We start from the raw sequence: 11,695 nt of genomic DNA on the forward strand, positions 1-11,695 counted from the left end.
AACATTCATGAATGGAACTGTGGATCTACACTTTTTTGTGAAGAAAAAAGGATCTGAACCCCATTCTACCAGCCTAAGCAAGTGTTCAGTCACTAGTGAGTGAAAGGCATTGGGGACTCCTTCTCCAGACATGCTTTGAGAACATTTATCTGTCAAGGAAGGTAGATGCACATGTAATTTCTGGCATCCTGGAGGTGTCACACTAGCCTGTGACCTAGTCCCAGCACTGCTAGCACAGAGCTCATGGGCAAGCCAAGAGCTATTGACACTGAAGCATTTACAAAATTTTAATGGGGAAAACTTTCACATCTGCATGGCCTGCAGAGGAGTTTTGGAGAACTGAGCTTTGGGATTAGACCCAGCTTATCAAGGACATTTAGATGCCAACACAAATTGATTACAGTGGAGCTAGTTGCCTAAATATTTTTCAAAAGCTTAGCCCTTTGGGCCTTGGACTAACTGGGGAAAAAGACCAAGAGAAGTTAAGTCACTGAAGGCATTCAAGTCAGCTGCATACCAGGAGGGACACTGAGATCCAAGACTGGTCTCACCACTGACCACTGGCAGCTCAGGTTCTTTCTGCTTCACACTGCAAAGGCAGCTGTTACCATGGCCGAAGTTTCAGCCCATGAAAATTGTCCTGAAGGATACTGCAGCATTAGTGGTGAAATCCTTATGATAATCTTTTACCTTTGCTATCTAGAGAGAAAATGCTTTAAGTAGGAATGTGTTTACCATATTAAAACAGTTCCATTATAATGACAAGCATGATATTTCATCCAAATTCTTATGAGATTTATATCTGTTGTAGTTCTCACTCAGATGGAAGCTGGATGCAAAACAAACACATTTCTTGTTACAGAGCTGCAAAAATCCATTGTTTCTTAACTGATTCAAAATTCAAAGAAATCAGTCTGCCATAACAAACATGATCTTCACAACCAAAGCATATTATTATTTTTCACTATGTATTTAACAAAAGAACTTCAAGTGAAGTGCAGGTTCACTTAAAAGAGCTGAAAATTAGTTCAAGCTAAAAATATCAAATTGCAAGCCTCTCTCTTAAATTAACATACAAATAATATAATTGTGCCAAGAATGTTGTGAATTCAAACTACAAAAAGACCTTAGTAATTTATGGAATCTGTACAGAATTTCTATCCAAGAAATCTACATTATGAAGATCAAGGTTTCAAAGTCAAGTTAGGAAATGGAAAATTCACCATTGCCTTGTGACATGACATCTTAAATTACAGAATCACATTTTTCCCAGTAGGATCCCCTCTCTCATTCAGAAATTCTTTTCACTCTCCTTACTCACTACATAGCTCAGCCTTACTGCACTGTGGGCAAGACACAAATATATCAGCTTCATTATAAGTATTTCTATACTTACTATGAGAATGAAATGTTTTTCAAAACTGTCAAAATCCCTATAAGATTATACTCCTGCCACCACCTGTAATATTCGTTCTGTGAACAGATGAATACCAAAATTTTTGATTAATATTCTCAGAACTATTGAATTCAGACATAGCTATGATCACTCCACACTTCTGTGGATCTAGCCCCAAGCACCATATACTGAGTATTTAGCAAAATGCTTAGTAAGTTTCTGCAAAAAGGCTAAGCGACTTGTTCAGTGTTACAGAAGAACATTATGAAAGAAGCAGGAAAAAAATCCAGTTCTCCAAAACAGCATTCCATTTCCTTTGTTATCAGACTACCTTTTCTTCTCCAGCAATTTGTCCTTCTTTACCTGTTCTTAAGCTTTTGCTTAAAATGCTAGACAATTTTTCAGATAACAAGCTCATTGCTGCCCATCCTATATCATTCAAAGAGCAGTGCACAGCCTGCACAATGAACACAGCAGGATCCTATAGATACCTGCACAAGAGAAACAGAAATGTTACAAAGAAATCATAGATCCGAAACTCCCTAATTTTTGCAAGTCCATTCCTTCTCATCCCAGACATTTTTAAGAATGGAAATCACATTGACCCTCCATCTTGTCACCAGCAGGATTCAGACTTTTCATATAACTAATGCCATGTTTCAACTAGCTACAGATTAATGCTAGTAGCTTAGCGCACATCCAGGGTGACAGCAGAGGATGAAATAAGAAATGCCTTCCAAGTTTTTCCAACTATTAGCCAGTAACAGAAGCATTCAGATCTCGCATCACACATTCTAGAAAAGAGTTTACAGTTTGTAACACAAAGCTGCAACAACTCCCAGTTCCCAGGCCACTGATAACCCTCTTACACCTCCTTCTTGCCTCCTTGCCTAAATGCCTCAAAGAATACAAAATATACATTTTCCTCTCTAAGATTGTTCTGAGAAACAGCCTAACAGTCTTCACTGAAATTTTTCATCATACTTCCACACGAGACTACTGTACATCATGTGAGCTTAAAGCTAAAAATGATCAGTCCAAGTGAGAAGCATCTGAAAACATCTAAGTGGAAGCTATCAAACAATCTCAGCTATGTTAACAGGCCAGCTTCTGACAGCTTCATCTTCCCTCCGCCCCATAAACTGTTATACAGAGCACTTGAAAAGATTAATCCTATATTTTGTTTTAACTTCTACTATTTGTCTCTGACTCTTAAAATGTTAAATTCGAGTATAAAGAATTCAGTGATTTCAGGTCACAGTGTACTTCTAAAAAAGTCAGGCTACTTTAAAGTGTCTGATGCCAGCAAAACCCTTTTCTCTAACCCAAGATATTTTTGAAAAACCTTTGAACCACATGAATCTTAATCCAAACCTGTAGACAAATAAGCAGTTGCTATCTTTCTGCAAAATCCAACCTTTTATAGAAGTTTGACAGAGATGTTTCCAGGTGCTGAATAAGTTCCAAGCCCATGTCCATTAGATAATGAAGTATTCTAATGTTCTAAGAGATAATGAAGTAGTTCTAATTCCATTAGAAAATGAAGTATTCTAATAATTCTATACATTAGCAGTGTGAAATGTTCAGGTCTTATCTGTGTCTGGAAAAAATAGATTAGAAAGCTCTCAACACTAAATCTGCATATGAAAAATCTAGCACGTTTCAACTGCAAGATTCTACTATAACCTTAACAAAGCAAGAAAAAAATGATTTTCTCAAATTTGCAAGGAATTGTAAGTGATGAAAGCAACTTCAGATTCTTAATGTAGCTCCCCCTAAATTTGTTAACGAATATTGGTGATGCAGATATTTTTGCAGCATTTTGTTTTATCACATCAGGCTACAAAGTTTGAAATAAACATTTCAGCCAGGGACCACCCTATCCATTCTACAGATATAAGCAAGTGTGAAGCAAGTAGATGTTAGGGTTAGGAACAGTCATTAGCAAAGCTAAAAAAAATGCTGCTTTTCAAACTTTTAACACAGTGTGCTATCTTACCATACTAATTCAAACTATGAACTTGGTTTGCTCCATATTTATGTAATCATTTTTTAACTGCTCTGGCTCTTGATCTATGTATTTTTGCATTTGGCAGGCAAGCACGCGTACCCCCCTCCCGCCAGCCAAAAAACAAACTCGTAACTATCACACAAGACCGTGGCCTGAAATTTTCAATTGTATGGCACCAAAGTCTGTCTCAAAACTACCATTAAACTATAGAAGACTCCAAACTCAAGGTCTGCAGCCAACAATGGCTAGTACTTCCTGGATACAACTGAATTGCTTCTGTGTTTAAGCAGAGACTAAATTCCATGTCCATCTCTAATGCCATTAAGCCTGTTATCCTGACAGATTAAAATACTTCAAGCCAATCACTGTAAATAACAACATGCTTTAGGCCAGGAAAAAAATATCTGAAGTTTATTAATTATACTGTAGAAAGGGTACCAACATACCACTTTCACCCTTTAAAAGGTTAGACTGTCTCAAGAAGCTGAAGTGAAAGTCATTATTTATGTGAAAATATACTTTTTAGCATTAACAATGTACTTGGTGTAAAAAGGTAGTGAAACAGTTCCTAATTTTGTGATTAAGAAACCACTTATATTTTCCACTACTATATCACATCTGCTTAGATACACAGAATATTACATGCTGCTGCCTCATGATGCCACTGTAACCTCAATTCCACTATTCTTGCCTCCATGAAGAAAAGGTGATGAAGGAAATAAGCACCCCCTTTATAAGTCAACAGAGGCGCTAGCATCAGCCGCCTTGACTATTTCTTACCTACCCCACCAGCTGCCAGAAACAGCTGTACTATGAAAACAGTAGGAATCAAGAAACTGGAATGAAGACTGCATACCACTATGGTATGGTAACATTAGCTTGTTAAAATTTACCAAGGAGTCTTCCAAGTAGATTTTATACTTTGACACATTTATTTTACTTGGATGAACAGATTCAATGAACAAGCTGAAATATGTACTCCTTCAGCCTCACATTTGCCTCTGGTAGACTTCTATAACCATGTTTAAAAATATCAGAAAGAAGTGGACACTTGCACGAAGTAGTTCAATAGTTATTTCTTGTTCCACGCTTCTCTTTCAAGTCGTTCACGGATTACTTCTTTTAGGTAGGGTTCAAGATAACGCTTATCCTGAAAAAAAAGTATATGTTTAAAGTTATAGGGATGCCCAGAAACAAATAAAATCTCTGCTGATTACTTCCCTCTCATTCCTCCTCAGATTTGACAAAAAAAAAAAAAAAGGAAAGAAATCAAACACTGCTTACTCTGAAAAGGTAAACTTAAATTTGCAATTGCTGCAAATAGTGGAGTAGTAACTCCTAACTCCTATTGTCTCGTGAACATTAACAAGCAGTGATGCTTTCAGCTATACCTTCAGAAATAATGTTCTCTTGCCAAATATCCCAAGCACGAGGCTGGGGAGTCTCATTAAACTGCAACTCCAAGACACCTAAGTGACTGCCAGACTCAAATTACTAAGCCCACAAAATAAATAAATGCATCTGAATCAGACTAAGATGTGGAAATGTACAAGATTCACTTTATTTAGATCAAAATCCCACAGAAATACTCTTTGCACTGGAGAAACTTTTTCTGAACTTTAGTTCTAAACACCATTTAAAACAGATTCAACAGAAGTCAGCTGTGTTTAACACTCACAAATCAAACTGCTGCTCAAGTAACTCAAGCAATCAGTTGATCAATGCAGCAGTTACCAAAACATAACCAAGGTTTTCATTTAAGTTATTATTCCCTGGCATTTTTATGAATAAAAGCTTTGGCTCAAGATTTTCTACAAAATTAAGGTGCTCATCAGAAAGGCAAGAGATATTTTGCAAGAATTTCTAAGCTAGTTGCAGTAGATTACTTTACCTGACAATGCAGAAGAAATATTTCGTCTGAATACAAACTGAACTGCTAGGAGTCTGATCTATAGTTTAAGCCTTCGTCATCTTGAGCAAAGTGTTATAAAGGGAACTTCCATTGCAAAATACAGATTTTTAAACAGGGATCAAAAGTTCTGATTTTCAAAGGTATCCTATTAGACACAGACTGAAATATTTACTCATTATGAATAATATGTAAGCATATACCTCCCTCAGGTAGAAAGTCCCAAAGACTGTTCATAGCAGTGCTATTTAAGATCTCCACCCTGAAAACACTCTATGCACATACCTCTTCATATTTCACCCACTGTTCCTTTGGAAGGATCTGATGTTTCAGACTTAAGTCAAGTGCTCGCTTCATGCGAAATATTCTTTCATTGTAAAGAGGTTCTGGAAGCCTCTTCAGTGCTTCTTTTACATCGTCATCTTCATACAACACATCATCTCGCATTAACCCTGTATTGGCAAGATTTTACAACATCACTGAATAAACACTATTAATTAACATTTAGGATTAACATACGTGTTTCTACATAACACTGAAATAACTCTTAAAAAAAAAAAAGCAAAAACAGACCAATCCAAGAGAAGAGAATCACTACTCGCTCACAGAGAACCAACTGTAAGCGCTGACTTGCACATACATGATTTACTTGGTGTTGTGCTCTCTCTTAAGAATGAACAGCAAAAATGAATATTTGATTCAATGTGTTACATAGGAGTATTCAGAATACATACAGAAGAGTAACTAGCCTGGATATGAAGGGTGCACTTATATTCATCAAATTTAGATCCCTGTGTTTAAGATGATTGTCTAAGTTAAGGATTTAAAAGCACTAATTATATTATAGTCACTCAAATAGCTCTGACTACTTTAGTATCAAAGAACTGTTCTCTAAACTCCACTGTGCATACTGGCTAGATCTCCATTGGCTATAACTAGCTACGGATGCCTGAAGTTAGATGTCTCTGACCGAGTTTGTTTTCCTATCAAAAATTAATACAGGGAGAAAAATTTAGTCTTCTCAAAGCCAAAAACAGACCCACATTGTTTTTGGAGCAAAGGATTTCTGGAATTCAATCAACTCTGCTGTAAGTTTCATTATTAACAACACAAGAAAAAAAAAGTTTGTTTTGCTTCTGTAACATTCCAAGATAGATGCAGATTATAAGAGTACACATACTGTTTCATGAATAAAGGTTTTGATCTCATGTGACCGAGCTAGCAATAGTCTCCCCTTAAACATACATTTAAGGGCCACATATCCTAGAATTCAGTTTTGTAAAAAAAAATTTTAAAGGTATAAGCTGCACAGTTGCTAGTTTAATCTCTAGATTAAATTAGGTGTTTCTCTTCAGGTTTTTAATCACATTAATAGAAAAGCAGCAAGAAGTACTAATATCTTCAAGAATTTTAGCAGACAGGTAAGAAGAGGGCCTAAACCAAGCACTGGTGAGACAATGATAGAGGAGTAAACTTAGGCAGAAAAAAGGAAAAAACTAACTTCCCTGGGGCAGATTTACAAATTAAAAGACCATAGCATCAAAGCACTCTCCTTCACTTAAGAAAACACAGTTTCTACATCTCCTTCACCCTCACACTGCCGGAGAGACATCAAGTAAAGTCATGATGATACAAAGCATAGAAGTAACACCTTGTTGCATGGGCTGTGGCGGTGGTGGGGGGAACACGGAGAAAGTATTCTGTTTAGATTGACTGCTACCAGTGGCAATCTCTCCAGTTTCAAGGGCAGCCTTTGGAGAGGTAACAAGAGTATAAGATACCACTGAAATTGACTTGGCAGGGGGCGGTTTCCAGGCTTTCAGGACCTCCTTGGTGAAAAAAATTTCGACAGCTCCAGTTTGACCTTAGTTGCTATAAGTTACTTCACTGAAAATAAGAGCTAACACAGAAAAAGAAAAAAAGAAAACAAAAAAGAAAAAAAATCAGTGATTTATTACTAGGTAGCAATCACAAGGACTGAAGCTGTTGCTAACTTTTTTCCACAAACAAAAATAGTAGCTAACTTTGATAAACAAGACACATGTTAAATGAACATGCATGTACCAGTTATGAACTAAAACTAGGTTGTGAGAGTTTTTGAATATGCAAACATGCAGAAACAATACCTACCAAGCTTATTGAATCCAGCCGCGTTGTAATACCACTTACGAATGCTTTCTAACAGGCGGCCACCTCCTGAAACTGAAAGTGACTGTTATTAGTCCAAGAGCAACACACAATTCAACATTTATATGTTACTCTAACAGTATGCCATATTCACTGACTTCCTTCACATGCAGTAATGCAACATTATGTCAAGTTTGCATTACACCATATATGACTTGGCTTCTCTACTTTTCTGCGTTCTTAAACTGACACGGAAGTTTCAGAATAAGCACCAGTAAATACAAAAATTGCAACCTGTTTCCACTAAATTTGAGTCTTAAACTGTTCTAAGATCTGGAACAGTGCTAACAGCCCAGAATCAAAGATGGCAACAATTATTTCAGGATCTATAAGTCTTACCTGGACTAAGAACATAATGCCTTACAGAAAGCAAAACCACAGTGCTTTTCAAATCAATTATCTATAACTACAAGTTTCATAGCTCTCACTATGGGTTGGCATGATTTCATGGCCATCATGGTATGTTGTTAGCCTCCCATTTCCCTCTCCAATTACTTAAATATTACTCTAGATCCTAAATCTTCAAGACCTCCCAAAAGTAACGAAAGCGACCACTTAGAACCTCAAAAAAACACCATTTGTTCTAAAGAAAAAAAACACACCAATGGCATATTAATCTTTTCTTAGCTATGAATTCTGGACAGCAAAGGACTATAGTGTGACAGCTATGAATTCCGGACAATGAAGCTCTGTTCAGTATCAAATACCATTAAAGTAATTCAACTGCATATCTAGAAATCCAGAAACAGAACAACAGCACAATACCGTGCAACCTATCTTTTCTGCTTTTAAGTCAGCTGTCTTATTCAGTCACCTCAGAAGAGCAGTGCTACATGTGACCACAGCATGTCATTGGTATATTAATTCATCAGACCTTATCCTTCATACTGTTAATATCTGAGCAGGAAAAATATTAAACACCCTAAGCCCGAAGGCAGCACTACGGCGTGACACCGAGCCGAAGCCAAAGCCGAAGCCCTCCACCGAGCTGTAGACGTTAGCAAGCGCTCCTCTGCTCCCAAGCACCCTCTGCCCCGGCGTCCTTGGGAAGCCGCACCGGGGGAAAGCGCAGGGCGGAGGCGGCCCCCCGCCCTCCCCGGCGGAGGCCCAGACTGCCGGGCCGCCGCTCGGGCCGGGCGGGAAAGAAACCGGCCCACAAGGGCCCGGCCGGGCCGGGCCCCGACCACCGGTCGCTGCGGGCGCCGACAGCGGAGCTCCCCGCGCCCGCCGGCCCCTAGCCGTGCCCCCCTCGCCTCCCCAAGGGGCGGCGAGGCGAGGCGAGGCGAGGCGAGGCGCGCGGGCGCGTCCCCCAGGCCCGACCTCTGCCCACCAATGCCTCACCCGGTGCCCTCGCCGCCATCTTGACCTCGGAAGGGCGCACTGCCTGCTGGGTAACGTCGCAGCGTCCCCGCGCGGGGCAGGAGGGGGAGGGCCTACGTGGGCCGCCAATGGCGACTCGGTGCTTGCACATGCGCCCCAGGCCCGGGGAGAAGCTCCGCCCCGCGGGGTGGGACCGCCTCCCGCTGCGCGGGCAGAGCGGCTTGGGCGGCTGCGGAGGGCGGCGCGGCCGGGGCGGGCTCTGCGCTCCGCGGCCCGCGCCTCGCCCTCCTGGCTCTTCCGTTCCCCTATCTCCAGGAGGGCAGAGGTTAAAGACTAGCTGTTTGGTACAGCTCTGGAGGACGCGAGTATCCTTTCCTCAAAGGCTCAGGGCCAAAAATACCAAGCGTTATGTACACCCACCTACTGGACTCGCCCCATTCCATACTGCAAAACTGGAGGGAAGAACAACCAAGACACTTAAGCACACTAGATATAAGCCTTATTGCGTGGTGAAGCCTATGACTTTTACGGTTTTAAATAACAATTACAGTGTTGAAAAACAGAGTTAAGCAGAGACTGATCTATGCTTATTTAAAATAAAGCACATAATGTGGTCACCTAATGGTAGATACTGTCCGCACCAGAGCGTCTCTGCAAATTGACAGCTACTCAAAAATTGAAAAATTTTGCCACCACAGTCTAAGAGACATAGCCCTCACTATCCATGCCAAAATTACCACAGTTTTGTTTGGCCAGAGATAAAGCTGTAGCTCAGAGCCTGGAGAGCTCACGCAGGCAACCACTGGTTTCCGTTTATAGTGATACACCCAGTTGCAAACGGGGGCAGCTGAACCGCTATAACTGAGTGCTACAAAGACACTTTAGACCAGCAGCTGTTACATGAAGGCTAAAGGTGAATGCTTGCTAAAATGAATTTATGTTTGTAAAGTACAATAAGGAAAGCATTAAGCTAGTTGCAGAAAGAAGTAGAAAACCTCTCCCTGGCAGAAATTGCTAGTTCTCAGCACAGCTATCGGATCAGTAATTCTGTTTTCTGAGGTACAGATGACTGACTTTCCGCAATAATTCTTTCAGAAATAGACCACTTTTTAATTAAAACAAAACACATGCAAAACCTGACGTAGCATTATTCTAGAAATACCATTACACTAGGCAGTTCCAAGAGGAGAAACATGCAGCTGAATTTGATAAGCAGGCAAACAGAACACTTCAGAAACTGCAAGTACTGCCGTATTGTATTCAGCAAGCCTCAATTGCTCAACATGCCCAACTTAATCAAAAGCTTCTAGCCTTTATCAACAACAGGCTACAATACTTGTAATTCGAGGCCAAACATTTCTTCTAAAGACTTTTTTCATCTTAAAGACAAAAAATATTTGGTATGATTCCCAAAAAGCTCTTCTATCCTCTCTCCCCTTTTCTTTTAGCACATCGGTAAAATCTTTTGCTTCCTTTCTTTGTAGTATTTCTGGGAAAATATTTTGGCATAAGCTCATGCATTTAAAATTTCAAGAAGACTGGTTAGTTCTGACAACAATCATATTTGTGTTTAAACATATTAAAGGAATTAAAAGCTCAAAGTTTAAGACACTGAAAATATTGTATGTAATACAGTTTAAATTATAATGCCTTGTCACATGGTGATAAAGTAGCTAAGGAGGACAGAGGAGTAGACCTGAAAAAGGAACGTCTTTACTTTGGCATTATGAACTCACACACTGTGCTATAAAAATTAGTTTATTAGATCATTTGACGATTCTAGCTTATTAGCCTTAACCTGCCTTTTGCTTTAATGGGGTCAAAAATCTAACCAAGTGTCTTGAATTAGATTTAGTATACTTATCTGAAAGCAAGGGGGTGGGAAGTGTTTAGCCATCACATTTCAGACCACCACTTTAGATGAAATTTGTTATGCATCTCCACAAAGAACATTAAGCTTTCAAAAAAAAAAGAGACATTTTCATTAAATAAGCTTAAATTCAAACGAAAACATCTGGATTTAAGTTTCCTGAACTATTTTAACTGAAAGAATGGAAACTCTTAAACAATAAACTATTAGGCAGTGTGCATTTGGATTTAGTCATTTTTTTCACTTTGCCCAAATACACTGTGAAGCATTTCATAATTCCATATTAATATATTTACTGATAGCATTAACCGCTTTTAATACTCTTACAATTCCTAATGTTACCATCTACTTCAGTTATAACTGAGCAAGATAACTGTGTCAACTACATATATACTACAGCTGTTTTTTGCATGGTTACTTGTATACTGAAGACATACAGACCACATCAGGGATGGGGCAAAACTACTTTTTTTTCTTCCCCTCCAAGGGGCAGAGAGGAAAGTGAGTTATAAAAGTAAAACTAGACATGTCCTTGAAATCTAGGGGGAGCTTTTTATTTATTTATTTTTGCCTAGATTCAGTTTGCTGATTTTCCTTTACATTTCAAACCAAGTTTCACTGTACAGCTTTCAGGATATTAACTTCAGCAACCAGCCTCACAAAGAAGTACCCTTGTTATAAGCTGTTGATAATAACTTGCTGTTGATAGCTGTTGATAATAGTGTTGATAAACACTATTTTGTATGAAGGGCTTCATGTATGTAACAGTGTACTTCTGTCTACAAAGAAAAGAATTACCTTATTAGCTGCTGAGATTAGAACAAGTAATCATGCCACTTCTTTGCTGTTGCACTGGCTAGTTATTCTAATTTTTAGAGGGAGGTGGGGTGAGGGGAGGAAGAGGAGGAGGCAGAGAAGTCAGTCACTGGTCAGTTTTTCCCTTTCCCAAAGCTCTGAAATTATTGAAAAAGAAAAGTAGAAGAATCTGCTTTAATGTACTTT

The 11,695-nt window shown here is 39.2% G+C and overlaps 1 protein-coding gene across 1 annotated transcript; it reads right to left on the reverse strand.

Annotated features, from left to right (window-relative positions):
• Positions 1-4,316: 4,316 nt before the first annotated feature.
• UQCRB (ubiquinol-cytochrome c reductase binding protein) lies at positions 4,317-8,934 on the reverse strand. The gene is made up of 4 exons (XM_067290333.1): positions 8,845-8,934; positions 7,447-7,518; positions 5,602-5,768; positions 4,317-4,557 (listed from the first exon to the last, which is right to left on the reverse strand). The coding sequence occupies exons 1-4, from the start codon at positions 8,861-8,863 to the stop codon at positions 4,480-4,482; spliced, it is 336 nt and encodes a 111-aa protein (XP_067146434.1). The 5' UTR covers positions 8,864-8,934; the 3' UTR covers positions 4,317-4,479.
• Between the last annotated feature and the right edge of the window lie 2,761 nt (positions 8,935-11,695).

Source organism: Apteryx mantelli, chromosome 2 (assembly GCF_036417845.1).
Source record: "Apteryx mantelli isolate bAptMan1 chromosome 2, bAptMan1.hap1, whole genome shotgun sequence".
Classification (NCBI taxonomy): domain Eukaryota; kingdom Metazoa; phylum Chordata; class Aves; order Apterygiformes; family Apterygidae; genus Apteryx; species Apteryx mantelli.